At 34.9% G+C, this 18,426-nt stretch overlaps 1 protein-coding gene across 11 annotated transcripts in view; it reads right to left on the minus strand.

The window, feature by feature from the left end:
- Positions 1-4,623: 4,623 nt before the first annotated feature.
- ERBIN (erbb2 interacting protein) overlaps positions 4,624-18,426 on the minus strand; it is a 118,436-nt gene continuing 104,633 nt past the window's right edge. For 2 of the 11 annotated variants that reach the window (XM_061129655.1, XM_061129654.1), the window contains exons 22-27: positions 16,030-16,173; positions 13,365-13,484; positions 10,741-10,950; positions 9,534-9,626; positions 8,974-9,048; positions 4,624-6,155 (exon numbers count right to left, since the gene is read on the minus strand). In XM_061129655.1, the coding sequence (XP_060985638.1) occupies positions 6,048-6,155; positions 8,974-9,048; positions 9,534-9,626; positions 10,741-10,950; positions 13,365-13,484; positions 16,030-16,173 (750 nt within the window). In that variant the 3' untranslated portion in view covers positions 4,624-6,047. The remainder of the gene's footprint in view (positions 6,156-8,973; positions 9,049-9,533; positions 9,627-10,740; positions 10,951-13,364; positions 13,485-16,029; positions 16,174-18,426) is intronic. The other 9 variants (XM_061129662.1, XM_061129661.1, XM_061129656.1 and 6 more) reach the window with 8 other exon arrangements.

The raw sequence follows: 18,426 nt of genomic DNA on the forward strand, positions 1-18,426 counted from the left end.
CTTTAAAGTCAATCTGATTTTGTTCAATTTGCAAGTAACTTCCTTCACATTTTGGAACTTTGCATGGTGTCCTTTATACCTGCTCTGAATGTCATGAAGATGTATTTAGAAGTGTGTGCAAGTTACAGCTTTTGTTGCGTTGTGAATGGACCAAATTTGATCTGCGGACCTATGTTGTGCTTCAGAACTAGGAAACTTTTGAATTTTTTTCCTCATTCTGTATCTATCACCTCTCTTTTCCCTTTAAATTCCTATTGGATCCAAGTTGGAACATGAAGACTTCTCGTCTCACATCACACTATTTAATTATTTTGCCTTATATTCTATGGGATCCAAATCTAGACGGGGTGATTTTCTCTTTAGATGTATACTTCCTACTTATCAGCACAACTGTTGAACTTGTGGCAAATTCTACTTTACACTATAAAGATATTTAAATGTTCCTAAGCTTGTTTTGTAAATTCAACATTCTCACTTATCAATCAGAAGACACTGCTTTCAAATATTGATTTCTTTGCTGAGTTTCTTCATGGTGTTGTTTTTCAGTTGTTTGCTAACTATTGTTGTCATCATAGTATCTGATTGCGATAAGTGAATAACCTTCTCAAAATACCCACACTGATGGTAGGTGAAGGGGACATTAAACTGGGTAGGTCATGCCACTTCAAAATGACCTCACTTGTTTTCTTTCTAATCTATGCATCCACACTCACTGCTGCTGTCCTGAGTCAGACCTCTCCTACACACTGCCTGGCATAAAAAAAGGCCGTTATCCTAAAGAGTCTCAGTCATTACAAGAACTCTTTCTTCATTGTCCCTCTCTACTTTTGAGGTTTCCTTGATATCAAATTCACCTTCCATGGTAGTCTTCTGTCTCTATCTGCCCTAAGTCTTCCAACTACTCTTCAAAGTTTATCTGTCCACTGCACTCCTGTTTCCCCAAACTTTGGAAATTTAAATACTTTCACCTATTGGAGTATTAAATAATGTTTGTGACTTCTAGGGTTGTGGATGGGAGGGGAAGCAAGAAGCATGAGTGAATATGCAACCGTGAACAATTTTCTTTGGGAGATAAACCTGAACATGGTTCTAGGGAAAACCAACGCTCTCTTGAAGGACAATCCTAATATGAAAGAAATGTTTTAATATCCATTCCAGGATGGCATTAGTTCTGAGCATTAGATTTTGCCCTTCATGAAGAAGGGGAGCCCTACAATCACCCATCCTAAAAACTCATGCTCCACATACTAATTTTTCTTCAAATTTAATTTTTATTTGATTTTTTCATTCTTACTTTTCCTTAGTGTTCTATCAAGGCAATTAGTTGGGAAGAACACATAAAAAAAGATCCTTCTAAAGCTCTACCTTGGAGGAACAAAATTTGTTTGATTAGATTTAAGGAAGGTAGTTAGGAAAACTATATGTCAATAATGTTCTTCATAGAAAATAAAAATAGCTCTATTAACTCACAGGGTGGTGGGGAAGAGAACATAATTTTATAGCTTATACTATTTAATTCACCAATGATACATGAGCTTCTCATACTTCATCCTGAAATTATACCGAGGACTGTTTTAGAAGTTATATTGGCCAGATGAAATCCCATGAGACATTGTAATTGTCCCTCCTTGTTATATTTGAAGTGGGAATGCTATCAGTTATATCATTTTGCAGGCTCTTTCTTAAGACTCCCACAGAAAGGTTCAGGAGTACCTTAATCTTTCTCTAAAATAAAACCTGAGTAGATTCTACTGAGGTATTTTTCCCAAATAAACTTTCACAGTTTAGAATTTTGCTTAAATTTTAGAACTGTACCTTCTGAAAGTGAAAGCATCAGTCACTCAGTCATGTCTGACTCTTTGTGACCCCATGGACTGTAGTATGCTAGGCTCCTCTGTCCATGGAATTCTCCAGGCAAGAATACTGGAGTGCATAGCCATTCCCTTCTCCAGGGGATCATCCCAACCTAGAGACCAAACGCAGGTCTCCCACACTGCAGGCAGTTTCTTTACCATCTGAGCCACCAGTGAACATTTTTGGGAACTATAAATTTTAATTTTGCAAACTGCTTCACAAAGAGAACACAAAGTCCTAAAAAGAAGATAGCATTCTCTTACACATTTTCCAAAGCTATAAATGACTGTGCTTAAAAATTCTGCAGATGTAAAGAAACTATAGCTTTAGATGTTAAGATGGTCAACCTTGTCTAAATTCTCTTTTAGAAACAAAGTGATTACCTAAAGGTTTGAGTTGGCTGTTTATATAATCTAGAGTACCTTTTAAAAGTAGTTTCTTGTTCTCTGTACATCAACTATGTATATTTATTAATGCTTTTGACAAAACAAAATTAATTTTAACTTCACTCTCTTTCATAAGAAACCTATTTATTATACATTAGATAAGAAGGATAGCAAATAAGAACGTTAAATAATGAAAACAAAATCTTTTCAAATAGATATGACTGATCACCAATCTTGAACTAAGTGAAAAAACATTTCCATCCCCATGGCTTCCTTCAGAAGTGAAAAAACAGTAGGGTAAACCTGTATTTCCTTCACACCCAGGAATACAAGGGACTAAATGGTTAAAGAAAATAGCTGTCTTTTTATCACAATTTTTCTCACCCTGAATTTCTAAATCACACTTTAAATAGCATTAATTGATTTAGTTTATTTATTATAAAATAATTTATTTATTAAATTTGTTATAATTTATAATTATTTATTATAGTTTATTATCTATTCATTGTGCTATTTCTAACAATCTAGATGTATAACAAAAATTTAGAATGTTTTACAAATGCTAATAGGATTTGCTTTTAAGCATAGCAATTATCTAAAACTTTACTTCTGTTCATGGCGATGTTTGTGTTTAAAGAATTTTTCAAGTATATATACAACTTTAAGTCCAAAGATCAGAGAAATATTTACAAAATAAGTATGTAGGGAATTTTAGAATTTCATGGACTCAGAGGAAACAATGATTCTTTAATGAATCAGCATAAAACTGTAGTTTGTGTAAACAATTCTATATTGGACATATAATTTTTAATTGTTTAAAATTTTAGGGTGGTCAATTTTAAACACTGTTACTAAAAATAAGATAGTTTTAGTTTTAATGACTTGCTACATAATACTAATTAAAAATGTCAATTATGGGCATGGGCTTTAACTACAAATTACTCATCCTATTTCTTCAGAAGATTTAAATTATTAATTTTATTCAAATTTTGAAATTTTATCACTATCAAAACAAAAATTCTAATGAAGCGTTATTATTTAATTCTAATTTTCCAGGAGTTTAGAGGAAAACTTTGGCTATCCATTTAAGTACAAAACTACTTTTAGTTTTTTATATGTCCTGTTACTTATCTTGGTAACAAACTTTCTTACTTGACTTTGTGTTATGAGAACATTAAAAAAAATTTTTAATTAACTAGAATAGAATACTAGTGCATATAGAATACTAGTGCATATAATACTTGTTGCACTTGTAATATTTCAATATAATATGCAGACAACTAACTTAAGTTTAATCACTGATAAATCAATTGTTCTTTGTGGGTTATTTCCCTTTCCAAAATCATAGTCAGTGTATCTGATTCAAGGTAAAGAAGTAAAAAATGTCATAATTATACTTATTTTTATGAAAAGCAAAAGTTGCTCAGTCGTGTCCAACTCTTTTGGCCCCATGGACTGTACAGTCCATGGAATTCTCCAGGCCAGAATACTGGAGTGGGTAGCCAGTCCCTTCTCCAGGGGATCTTTCCAATCCAAGGATCGAACCTAGGTCTACCAAATTGCTGGCGGATTCTTTACCAGCTGAGCCACCAGGGAAGTCCAAGAATACTGGAGTGGGTAGCCTATCCCTTCTCCAGCGGATCTTCCCCACCCAGGAATTGAACCAGGGTCTCTTGCATTGCAGGCAGATTCTTTACCAGCTGAGTTACCAGCGAACAGAATGTGACTGTGAAAAATCGACTGAAACCAATACAAGATGGGAATAATTTTAGAATGCCAAAATTAGTATTTTAAAATAAACTATGAATAAAGGGGACACCAAGTCTTGTCTTAAAGAAGCTGTTTGTCATTTTTTTAGAGATTACAACACACATACAATAAATGAATTTTATCAAAATACAGCACATTTTTCTACTATATTCATAAAAATCAATTCCTATGCAAATAGTACTGAAAATCAACTAAAACGAGTTAAAATTTACAAAGAGTTGTTAAAGGGTTTCAATCAATATTATTAAAACTATACAGTACAATAATCGATAACATCTTGAAAGAAGTGCAGTATTGGAGTTCACATCTTTTAAAAAGTACTGCCTATTTACGATGACTAGCAAGAAACAAACGAGTTCAACTCACTTTTGCAAAAATAATGTCGATTACTATTTTTGCTAGTCCTATAAAAGACTTAACCTTCAAACAAGGTTGAAGAACAAAGCATAACAGATTAAAAATTCCAAAATTATATTCTTAGTAATTAAAAATGAATTGTAATAACTGAATATTGCTCTAAAGAAAGGCTCTAGACTAGCCTCGACTAAAACCAGTTCTTGGTCTTCTACGGCACTTTTTTCTGGTCCAAATAACTATGCGTTAATTCTCACCATTGCATGTTATTCAAATTTTATTTGATTACATAGACAGAACAAAAAGAAAAGTAATGGTCTGAAAAAAATTCATAAACCTCTATCAAATATTTGTTACACTAACGAGGAACAAAGGCAGTTGGTGGTAAAACACTATTACACTGATACGCTTAGAAACCCTTTAAAGACTCTGAAGTGTCGAGTTCACATTTAATGTTACCTGTAGGAACAGCCCTTTTTTTGAACACCATTACACACTGGTAGGCCTCAAGGGCCCACTCCTTTGCTCTACAATTCTCCACAGCAGTTCTCTATCACTATGCCAGTTTCACAGACTCACTTTGGTTTCCTAGCTCCATGCACAGCTTCCTTTTACTTTACCAAGGCAATGTGAGGCCAAACAACATCAAGAGGCCTTCCAAAATCTTCTTACATTTTCTGTTACAGCAACACAATCTCAAAACTGGCCATTTTAGTTTCACTTGTTGCTTAAGGTAAAAATTATAAATTAAGTTTAAAATGGAGTACTAATTATAAAACAGATTGCAAGTACCACCATTTGCAAAAAAAAAAAGGGGGGGGGGAGATTTCTGCAACACAGAAAATGCATGGACCAAAAAAAAAAAAAAGAAAGAAAGAGAATGCATGGACATGCATCTACAGGAGAGTTAAAAATTTCCTTTGACTAAAAAATTAAAAATTGATTCACTAGTAGCAACTGTATAGTCAAGGGCTATGACAAGAACAAATCCTATAGAGCTCATAAAACACAATTATTGTCTTTTTTATTTCTTTAAAAAGACATCACATTTTATTTATTCTATTAATAAGAACACATTAACAACTTTTTTCATTCTTTGCTTCCAGATTTTTATAGAAAATAACTGTTTTAATCTGGCCTTGGAAAGTGAACCCACCTGCACCACCTTCACCTACTCACTCTTCAACTCAATATGCACATAGCAAAAGCCAACACTTCAAATCTCTTGCCCACATTAAAAAAAAAGTTTCAGCAGAAAAACATTAATACCAGTTGAATAAAAATAAGGGCATAAAAGCTATGAGATAGACAGCTCTGCCATCTGTCTCTGGGCTACAATCAAGGCTAACTAGAGCCTTGCACAGAGTTCAATCATGTGTATGAAATCCAAAAATAAACCTACACTCTATACAAAAACAACATACATCTGTTTTTGTAGCCTTGACTGCTATGTTTAAAAACCTAACGAGAAGTTTTATATGGTATGAATTCAATAGTCTCCCCCATATACTGTACAGTGGTTCTTTCCCTCTAACCACAAGGTCCATTACTTCATTAATGTACAAATTTGAATATAATTTTTTGAGTTCTTCTTTATATATAAAAATAGTCAAAATATTAATTTCCCCTGCAAGTATCTTCCAATAAATCTTGCTGTCTCTCCATTTTTTTAGTCCACGGCTCTTATGAGGAAACCTCTCTTAAGATGATGAGTTCTACTGTGTTCTGGAAAGTTTTTAGCAAGGACACTGCTTGTCCATGTTCAATATTGATAAAACTGTAGCCGTTAGCCTAGAAGAAAGAAGAAAAAGACTTAAAAATTTTTTTCATAATAATTTGTGTTTGCACATTTAAATTTCTGCCAGGTAGTCCACAAAGCTGGCAGAAAATAAGAATCATTTTGGCAATTTAAAACAACATCTACACTCCTGGGCTCCATCCCATCTCTATGGAAATAAAAGCTCTAAAGCTAGGACCTAGAAACCTGGATCTTGTCCACTTTTCCAGATGATTCTTATGTAGCAATCCTGATATTAGGAAGCACTTGTCTAAGACACAGTGTTAGACATGGCATTGAGTTTCACACTACGATGAAACTGAGGTTGCCAAGTTACAAGGGTGGTAGAAGAGGCACAATAAAGGACAGAAATGGTATGGATCTACAGAAGCAGAAGATATTAAGAAGAAGTGGCAAGAATACACAGAAGAACTATACAAACATATCTTCATGACCCAGATAATCATGATGGTGTGATCACCAACCTAGAGCCTGACATTCTGGAATGTGAAGTCAAGTGGGCCTTAGGAAGCATCACTACGAACAAAGCTAGTGGAGGTGATGGAATTCCAGGTGAGCTATTTCGAATCCTAAAAGATGATGCTGTGAAAGAGTTGCACTCAATATGCCAGCAAATTTGGAAAACTCAGCAGTGGTCACAGAACTGGAAAAGGTGTTTTCATTCCAATCCCAAAGAAAGGTAATGCCAAAGAATGCTCAAACTACCACACAATTGCACTCATCTCACATGCTAGTAAAGTAATGCTCAAAATTCTCCAAGCCAGGCTTTAATAGTATGTGAACTGTGAACTTCCAGATGTTCAAGCTGGACTTAGAAAAGGTAGAGGAACCAGAGATCAAATTGCCAACATCTGCTGGATCATCGAAAAAGCAAGAGAGTTCCAAAAAACATCTATTTCTGCTTTATTGACTATGCCAAAGCCTTTGACTGTGTGGATCACAACAAACTGTGGAAAATTATGGAAGAGATGGGAATACCAGACAACCTGACCTGCCTCTTGAGAAATCTGTATGCAGGTCAGGAAGCAACAGAATTGGACATGGAACAACAGACTGGTTCCAAATAGGAAAAGGAGTATGTCAAGGTTGTATATTGTCACCTTGCTTATTTAACTTATATACAGAGTACATCATGAGAAACGCCAGGCTGGATGAAGCACAAGCTGGAATCAAGATTGCCGGGAGAAATATCAGTAACATTAGATATGCAGATGACACCACCCTTATGGCAGAAAGCGAAGAACTAAAGAGCCTCTTGATGAAAGTAAAAGAGGAGAGTGAAAAAGTTGGCTTAAAACTCAACATTTAGAAAACTAAGATCATGGCATCTGGTCCCATTACTTCATGGCAAATAGATGGGGAAGCAGTGGAAACAGTGGCAGACTTGGTTTTTTTGGGCTCCAGATGGTAGAGATGCAGCCATCACTGCAGCTGGTGACTGCAGCCATGAAATTAAAAGACGCTTACTCCTTGGAAGGAAAGTTATGATCCACCTAGACAGCATATTAAAAAGCAGAGACAGTATTTTGCCAACAAAAGTCCACCTAGTCAAGGCCTTGGTTCTTCCAGTAGTCATGAATGGATGTGAAAGTTGGATTATAAAGAAAGCTGAATGCCGAAGAATTGATGCTTTTGAACTGTGGTGTTGGAGAAGACTCTTGAGAATCCCTCGGACTCAAGGAGATCCAACCAGTCCATCCTAAAGGAAATCAGTCCTAAATGTTCTTTGGAAGGACTGATGCTCAAACTGAAACCCAATACTTTGGCCACCTGATTCGAAGAACTGACACATCTGAAAAGACCCTGATGGGGGGAAAGGTTGAAGGCAGGAGGACAATGGGACAACAGAAGATGAGATGGTTGGATGGCATCACTGACTCAATGGACATGAGTTAGCAATTGACAGGACTGATGCTGAAGCTGAAACTCCAATACTTTGGCCATTTGATGTGAGGAACTGACTCATTTGAAAAGACCCTGATGCTGGGAAAGATTGTAGGCAGGAGGAGAAGGGGATGACAGAGGATGAGATGGTTGGATTGCATCACTGACTCAATGGACAAGAGTTTGAGTAAACTCCAGGAGTTGGTGATGGACAGAGAGACCTGGCGTGCTGCAGTCCATGGGGTCGCAAAGAGTCAGACACGACTGAAGTGACTGGGTCACTGAAGTGACTGAACCAAGAAGAGGTTGAGGTCCAGTCTTCCCACTTGCCTCGGAGTCATGAGAGCAAGAACACTACACCTTTTGTGATTTAGGTTAAACATTTAACGAGGTCTTACTATACACCAGATACACAGTTCTAAATGCCTCTCAGTGCTTCTTAAATCTTTCAATTCTCATAACACAGAAAAGGGATTCTTTCTCATCTTATTTTAGAACAAGTTAACATTTATAACTTGCGCAACTTGTTCTTGCCATTAATGGTTGGATGGCATCACTGACTCAATGGACATGAGTTGAGCAAGCTCCGGGAGATGGTGAAGGAGAGGGAAGCCTGGTGTATTGCAGTCCATGGGATCCCAAAGAGTTGGACATGACTGAACAACATTCATAAACTTAATCAAAAGGCTAAGATATATTTCAAAAATGCTAAGGTGTATTTAAAACTATTAGTATGATTTTCCAAGGTATAAGGTAGAAATATTTCAAGCTATGAAAGCACTAGAGAGTAACCCATAAGAAATGCCTCTGTTCATCCAAAAGTATCTAAAGATAACTTCATAAAATGCTTACTTTCTAATCTGGCATTTGATGAGATCAGATATTATTTTAAAAAAAGAAAATATTGAAAAATGTATCTTAAGTTACCTGAATAATTTTATCACCTGGCTGCAATAATTTTGATGCAGGTCCTTCAGGTTGTACCCTTGTTACAAATATACCCTTTAAACAACAAAAAAGATAATTATTTACTGGAAAGAAGTATGCATAAAAAGAGAGTACCAAGGAGCAATCTTTTCTATAGTATGCAAATATTTGAACTGTGGTACAAGTTTTCTCCCTGTCTTTTCTAATATTGTGATAATGCTATGTTATTTGTGCTTCTGGTTATTCTTACAGTAGTACAGTGACTTTTTTGTTAAAGTAATAAAAAAAAGTACATATACAGCTGTGTAGAAAAGTATTAACAATTAAAATGTCACTTTACAATATAATGAACATTAAAATTTTGGAGTTAAATTTGTATTCATCAAACAATTAATTTGTACTGATCACATTTCAAAACTAAAAGCTGAACAGGGAAATCATTAGGTGATGTCTGTCTAGATTTAAATAAATATCTGTTAGATTTTTACTTATGCATAAAAGACATTAATTTAGTGAATAAAAACTAATGGGCATTTCAAGGATATATAAACAAAACTCACATCGTCATCAGGTCTGAATGGGTTTCCTCTTCCCCCAACCCCTCCTGATATGCTAAATCCAAGTTCTGGATCCTTTTCAACTCTCACTCGAATCTGAGTTAACACAAAAATAAAGTTACTGCTGTATCAGAAAAAGTTACAACAATATTCATATTGGTAAATTAAGTTCAAGAAAACATAAATATGTAAGAATTCACCTAAAATAAATATTTGGGCAGATGAAATGAAACTATAATGTAAATAATATGTTAATGAGTTAGTGAGTTAAAGGCACAGCTAAGATTATAAAGCACAGCTCCTAAATCAATCTATTGCTATCTTATGAGGATTATACAACCAATTAAAGTTGAGTTTATATATTTTGGACATCACACACTCTAATGACATAGAGTATGCACACAAAACATGGACTTTATCATCAATTTCCATTTGCAAACATCTAAATTACATAGTATTTCTTACTATAATATGTTTCATAAGACATATAAAAAGATCCCTGGGTGGTTGTTGGGAGGCTAACTTCTTTCCTGAATCTGTTTATACCCTTCAAAGGAGCTAGGACTGATGATCAATTGGTATTATTTTTTACAACCAAGCTATACAAAAAGAGGCAAGAGCTAAATTTTGTTGTAAAACACTCCCTTTCTCGAGAAACTAAAACGAAATGAATGATACATTTCTCTAAGTTTCTAATGATATTATTTCTCTAAGTTTCTAATGATATTATTTTATTAATAAGCTATTAAAATACATGAATATATGACTGTTGGCTTTCAAAGTACTTTTTAAGATTCAATTCTCAAAGCTCTTTGGAGACTATAGTCCAGTTTCGGAAACCAAGTATCAAATAACACTTAGCAGATAAAATACACCTTTCAAGTTTAAAAGTCTACTATTTATACTCCTGAAGAATGTCTGATTATTGGAACATCATCAACCAGTTTGGAAAAACAACCACCTTAGGGAAAATAAATCATGCCCTCAACGCTACATCCTATGTCAATTTATCAGAATGGGAGGGGGAATCATATAATCAAGTTAAACCACAAAGTTTAATACCTTATAAACTTAACATGAAACCAAACCATTAAACAAAATGGTAAAAACTATGTTAAAATTCTATATGGATTTATTGCTATAATTAAATCACCTATAAAATACATTAAAAGCTTAGTCTCATATTCCAAATATTCTTGTTCATTCTTACCTCTTGCCTTGCCAGTTCATGGCCTTGTCTAGGAGAACAATGGGGCTGTGTGTATGGAGGCTGGTGGGCCACTTTCAGCATCAAGTAATCAATTAGTTGTTCTCTAGAGGGATGCCTTGCCACAGATGCCTGAGGAAGGGGGTGATGTATTTGACTATAATTTGCCTGAGGCCTGAGAGGCTGGCCCATCTGTCCATTACTCAAAGGCATCTAAGAAAAACATGAAGTGTCTTAAAATGACCAATAATGCCTTATAAGAAACACTTGGATTTTCTTCTTGGAGCATTACAAAAGCACTTGAGTTTAACATTCTAAATCACATTATCATTCCATGTATGCCTTTTTTTTTTCTCTGATTTTACACTTTTAAAAGGAAAAGAAGAACCCTGTTAATGTCTTAATTCTAAGTTTGCCTGATGCTTGCTGATAAGATTCACTCTTTTAAAGCTTCAAATTAATCACGTCTACATTTAAAATTATTTGCTTTTCTCTAACTGTAACCCAATGTTAAAATGATAAACAGTATGCCAAAATTTTAAAATTTAAGTAAGACCGTTAAAAGGGAATCTTTTCCTATACTTAGTCTCTCACATACACTCCAAAGACGCAGTTGCTGTTTTGTGGTAGAACATTTTCATAACCTGAGTATATTCTTGTACCTCCATTCTCTCCTTTCCAGAACTAAAAAGCCAATCAGCAATGCAGGAGGAAACGGATTTATTCCGTGTGTGTGTGTGTGTGTGTGTGTGTGTGTGTGTGTGTGTGTGTGTGTGTGTGTGTGTGTGTGTGTCAAGTTATGAAATTTTACACTCTCTAAATACTAATTCCATAGAATGTGAGCCACAAAAATTAAACCTTGACATTTTACTTTTCACAGACTAAACAAAAAAGTCAAGATTATTCTGTTGCTGTTAAAGAATTATCTTGGTTTAAAGACTCTTGTCTTTTAGACTTAAAAATAACCTTTGTGGAAATGTGATAATAGCTTATTCTGTTAGTGTGAGGAATCTATCTGAAAAATAAAAGGTTATTTATATTACAAATATATGCATATAAAGAGATTTTTGTGTATAAGAGGAAATAAATACATTTAAGCTATTCAATCATTTAAAACTTCACTGTTAACTTTTAACCCACAAGGAAATTACAGAAAAACTGTGAGGGAAATTATTTGAGTCCCGTTTCCCTAAAATTACCCAAAGTAGAAAAGTTTGGGAAAAGATCATGACAACAATTTCAGAACTATTTATCTTCTTATGTGCATCTTGCTGAGGAATACAAACTGGTTCTGGTGAAGATATTTTTATTTAAACAGAAAGTTCTCTTTTTCACTGTATTATACTTGAGAACTTAGTAAAATATGAAGTCTGGGTGTTTTATGACAGGGCACAAAGATAACCCTCTATCACAAATCTTACATCGCTTAGAAGAAAGAGATGCTATATTCTCTCTCTTTTTTAAACTGTGGTTGTTTCCCACTTGGTCACTAGACTTGAAGCAATTAATCTGTCCAGGAGCACTTAAATATTAAATACTGTGTGTGTGTGTGTGTTTGTGTTCAGTTGTGTTCGCCTCTTTGCAACCTCACGTACTATAGCCCGCCAGGCTCTTCTGTCCGTAAGATTGCAGCTATTTTTTCAGGCACGCTCTGTAGACAGCACTTGTTTTTCTCCATGCTAATAAAATTTATTCCTATGGCCAGATTCAATACCTTTCTCCCAGGGAGAACACTATAGACAATAACTACTTCTGACCCATTCTTAAGACTCCTTGACACATAGAACTTACGCATACTTGACATTCTACATCAGTGTTAAACACAGCCATGGAATATACTAAACTATGATTAGCAGGTAACTCAGGAGAACAAAACACATAAAACAAACTCAGCAACCAAAACTACAAAATGGATATTAAAAAGAAACTGGATAGGAGTGCTCAATTAAAAGAAAAGCAACCAAAAACAGGTAAAATAAATAACTATGTACAAACTTAAATGGCTGGGTTCCTACTCTCAAGAACAATGCAAAAGTTTATATAACTGTGCTTCACAACTATATCTGGTTATACTAGGGATACAGGCTTAGTTAAGATAAAAGAACTGAGGAAAATACTAAAGAAAAGAATTACGTATCTAGCACTGGTGACAAAAAAAGTAAACTCTCTAAATGAGTGATGTTTTAGTTATAAAAGTAGTAAGACTACAACCATCATCTATTTTATCATATACAAAAGTCTTTCAAGGTGATTTCCAACTACATTAGAAGTATTATCTGTTAAAATGCCTTCATCATCCAATGATGAACTTGAGACAAGTTCATTTTTAACTCTCCAAATAGTTTACTATCAGGAACGCCAAAAAGCCTTTGATCCAAATGACAAGGTGATAATACTACAGAAATCCAAAATTAACAAAATGATTCTTCAGTGTGGACAAAATCATGAAATAAACTAAGAAACAGCAGAGTGAAATTTTATATCTTATTTCTCAATTATTAAAAAACTTACTAATCAAGAGGGAAAGGTCCTCACAAAAGCGTTTTCAGTGTTAAAACATATTTCCAGTTCAAAAGCTGTAAAACACAGTAAGCTCACAGATACTACTTCATTCCCTGAGCACCTACTTTCATCAGGCTGTCTGGAAGAACATCTTTGTGACTAATTGGAGCTGATGGGTAGTTCTGCTGTCCTGAAATGAATATATCATCTTGACAAGGATCTCCTGGACAAGATGTCTGGGGATGCTTCAAATGAGGGGGAAATAAAAAATAAACAAATAATGCTCTTTAAGATGTGAAACCAAAACAGTGACGACACTTAAGAGGAGATACTGCTAGACAATGGAAAGATGAAGGACTAAATCAAACATTACCATCATAACTGCACCTTTATAAGGGCTGTTAACTAGATTTATTGTAGTGATCACTGTACAACACATACATGTATCAAACCATCAAGATGTATACCTTAAACTAAAACAAGGTTGTATGTCAGTTATATCTCTAAAACTGGAAACAATATTAGTACCTTTAACAGTCTTTCAAAGTTACGTGGCAAAATGTTTATTCTTATAATGTGTAAAAAGTACATCTGAATATATATTGTTAAGATATTCCTTTATGATGCTTTTATGATTTTATTTACAGTAATACCTAACTTTTAACATTTGCAGCAATAAGTTTAGTTATTAATCCAAATTAAGAGGCCCAAATTTTAAGAGCAACTAAAACATATGTACTCCTGTTGAGTACAGCAAAAAGTTTCAGTTAAAAAGAAAAATATTAACTGCTGTTCTTTTAACAGCACAGCATCATCCAGGATTTACTTCTTAATGATGAGCAATATCAGTAAATATACAGTCTTATGTGCCTATTTTTCACCTTAATTTAGTTCTAAACACACCTAGTTATATTTTAGAAAACTAAACAGATTCTGATAAATAGCAGTATTGTTACCTCCAAAAAAGTGTTATGGGTGGCAACACAGATACACAAACTACTGCAAAAGGTGTTATGTAAAAACCCAAACGAACTTTCTGGCCAACTCAATATATCATCATGTTGAAAAATAATGTGAAATCTACTTCATTATTATATGCCACAGGATACAAACAAATCTAAGTGTTTGTAATTTAGTCTTAGGAACCGTATCTGCAACAAAGCTATCATGTGCAGTGTTGCTAGTTCACATTATGGCTTAGGGGGCTTTTGTTTGGTTTCTGCTGTTTTGTTTCTCTTGTGGCCAGGCTGTACAGCATGTGGATCTGAGTTCCCTGGAGTCTTAACCACAGGACCACCAGGGAAGTCCTGGCTTAGTATTTTTAGATGTAGCTTGATCTGATTTTGTGTATTTATACAGTGAATACTTTATTTGCCTTTTCCATTTTTGAGATGTGTTTTCAGAAATGTGTAATCAACTTAACTCACAGCTTGAAGTTTAAACTCAAGTGTGAATGTACAACTATATCTTTAAATGAACATGTACATTACAGATGAAAAAGTTAAAGTGCAACAGACCCAAAGATTCTGAATTTAATAAGAAGCAAAAGATATTACTGATCAAGAATTTGTAAAAAAAAAAAAAAAAAATTGCTCTCAATGACTATAAAGATTATCCCTGAGTTAATAACCCCATGGCTTCAGCTGGAAAGAGCACCAGAAATGCAGGACTTAGTAGCCATCATCCCCTCTCTCCCTGTTTAAACTGCTAAGTTCCAAAATGACTGCTGCCACTAACATGTGACACAGAGACTGAGTGGCCGCAGGTGACAGAGGACAGCAAGATGAGGGAGGTCCCGGCAGAGCATAGTGAACCCTGGACACTGCTCCTGAGAAAACAGACTCAAGCCAGGAGGGTAATAAAAAGTCAGAGGGGACTGGGGGTGGTGAGAAAGGGGACGCTCAAGTAAAAAGCAAAGGACCCAGAAGCAGGGTCAGTATGGAAATAAAACTATGTGGGAGAGAATAAGCTTTACAAAGGGAGAAAGGTCTTTCCAGGATGGCAGAAGGGCAGAGGAAATATTTACTTAGAGGTCATGCTACCACCTCAAGTTGTCATGGAAAGACAAATTTTATAACAGCCAGAGTTGTTCTGGTCTTTCTCCTTTTCTGTCCTTCTTATCTCCTACCCTTAACTTTCATTAAGAATAAACCTTCCTTCTTCCCACAAATGATTAGGTGGGTGTTAATGGATTTGGGTTTTGCCTTTTCACTGGTACTTATTGCAATTTCTCCAGCCTCACATTTAATCATATTCTGCAAATTATGATTAAACTGAATTCCAGGTATTTATTTGCCAACTCTCAGTCACTAAAGTGAAAATTCTTCTTTCCTACAACCCCTCTATGTATTATGCATGGCACAGCATTAACATTCTGAGTTAGGGGAAGCAAGCTAATTTTAAGAGAGAGCACTGCAAAGAAAAAGAATTTTTAAAAAAACCTCTTCAACTCCTATTGCTCACCCCTTTTTACATAAATAAGAGCTGACTACACCTTTAAGTTATGACCACAGAAACTTAAGAGGTGAAGTCTAAATCAGCTTTGCAGAGCTTTACAACTAAGCCATGCAAGAACTGGGAGGTAATCAAGGTATTTAACCCACAGTACAGATTTATTTTCTAGAACTGTTAACACATTATTGACCCAGGGATTTTTGCAGAAACTGAGGCCTGTGGCAGGTGATTTGTTATGTAAGTGGTAACACTCTGGTCAGTAACATTTGGGTAACATGAAATGTGGGCTTCTTTCTCATCTATGTACTGAAGTACTGATCTACTGCAGGTACTCACTCGAAAAGTGTGCCCACCAGAACCTCTTCCGTCTGCAACACTCAAGGCGAGACTGCCCTGGCTGCCATGCAGATCCCTAGAGCTGCCATAGTGAAAGTTGCTTACAGCAGTAAAATTGGAATTAAAGGACCTTGACAGCATGCTCTGAATAAAGAGGGGATAGATTTAACAGAGATTAGTGTAGCATGCAAAATTCACAAGACACGTTATACACATAGACATATATACAAGTAACCCCCAGATTACGCAGGAATACCATGCAACACTGAATTTTCAGAGACACTAAAAGAAATTGGCACTATTTACCATATATTTACATGAAAACATATATGTATACGCACATAAATTATATGTAAACCCAACCATTTACATGTTTAAACACCAAAAAAGAAAGTGCAAACATACAGCTGCTCTTAGGCTATTCTGTTTTACTCCTAATCTATCTTATTAGAAGTTCATCAGAAAATAGGAATTGATGTCACATCCAGAAGTATTTGTATGTATATGGTTACACACAGAATACAAACTAATTTCTTTGTAAAGGCAAACTTTACCAACACTCAGTTATTTCTAAGTCAAAATGGTTTTCTAGAAAGAATGCTTCATTCTATAGAAATGAATTGTCTTATTAAGTAAATGGAGACTTTAAACATACATAATATAGCACAAAATGTATTTGCAAGGAAATACTTGGCTCTTATAATTTCTAATAAAAATTACCTTTCACACTTAAAAAATGTCTTAAAGAAAAGTTTAACACAAACACAGACTTTTAGGGGTATAATATTTAAAAGGCTCCTACTGCTCTGCAATTATCAGGGAAAAAAATCCAATAAATCTAGAAAATGTACATGAAAACTCTTTTTCTCATTCAAATAGATATTAAAAGTAATTGTATTTTTAGAAGTCAGTAGTGGCTCTACTGTTTAACCTTGAAGAAGCCTTCAAGTTTCACTGCTAGACGCCTTCCATGACTGAGTTTACATAAATGCCTAATCGCCAATCTCAGAGGTGCCTGAAAAATGTACTTCAAAAAAGCACCACCTGACTCTCCCTGTTCTTGCTTGGTTATTCCCGGAGTTCACTACTGTCCTTTCACATGTGGATGCTTGTAGTCATGTCCCTGAACACTGAAGGTCTGATGGTCAAACCAAGAGAAACCTCATTTTGAACATGGCTTCTTAGTAAGAAATACACAAATGCTTGTTATGGCCATAATAAGCATTTCTGTATTACTCTTAGGAAGTATTTACTTTCTTCATATATGAAGTTGATCTCTTATACAAAGAAACAATATAACATTTCAGAAAGAAAGGAATCTATAAAACTACAATGAACAAATTTAGTTATTTTGTGAATTCTAAAGTAAATATCAAGGAAAAAGCTGAATAGGCCAGGCTCAGTACTTTCTCAAAGCATTTCACAAAGAATAAGGATTTGGCAGAAGCAATTCATAGGTTCCCCAAACATGTGATTAGAAAGTAAAAATAAATTATACACATAATCACACACAGAAACATATAAAAAACACACATTCATGCATTATAACACAGTTTTACATGTTAACTTGAGTGGTCTGATTGATTCTTTTTAATAATATCTTGGAACAAAGTCTTTGCTGTCATCTTTGAACATATATGAGGTTTTCGTAAATATCTCACTGGGTAAGAAGGCTAAAGTCCAGAATAGGTCTGACTTTGAATTTAGGCCTGTACAGATACATCCACGTAAAACGGCACCCTATCAAAACATATCAACACATTGTGCAAAGTTCAATTAAGTGCTGAACATATGTCCTGGACATTGTTTACTACATGCTAATAGTTGTATAACAGCAAGTGAAAATGGAAATTATCATATTGTGTTAATCATATGGAGTGCTTATCAGTTTTTAATATAACAAGGAATACTGGCAAATGTTGACATTAGGAATAACTTTACAAATTTTTATTTCTTTGCAATATCTGTTGATAAGTTTAATTGAGTCAGTCTTGAGATTTCTGAGGTGAGATCTATTTTCTTGTTTGTGTTCCAGGTACAGTTTGTGGGGGAAGTTGGGAAGGAGGGGTTACTACTTAAAAAAGCCAAGTAAGCTTCAATAACTAATCGCTTTCTGTTTTACTATTAAACTCCCAGCTGGGCAGAGCAGCACCTTTGCCTCTAGAGGTCAGGCAGGCGTTGTGAACTCCCCTGAGGAAATTTTTCAAATGCCCACCATGCCATTAGAATTATGTTTAAAGAAGAGGGGGAGATGCAGAGGAACAAATAGAAATTTCCCATCACCCTCCACCATTTTCAGCCAATGCTTTCAAGTCTGGGGTCTAAATTATGTTGCCCTGTGTCCTCTAAAGCTTTTTCCTAATTTCAATGAGTCAATTCTCATCTCTAAATTACCAG

This window comes from Dama dama, chromosome 25 (genome assembly GCF_033118175.1).
Source record: "Dama dama isolate Ldn47 chromosome 25, ASM3311817v1, whole genome shotgun sequence".
NCBI classification, from domain to species: domain Eukaryota; kingdom Metazoa; phylum Chordata; class Mammalia; order Artiodactyla; family Cervidae; genus Dama; species Dama dama.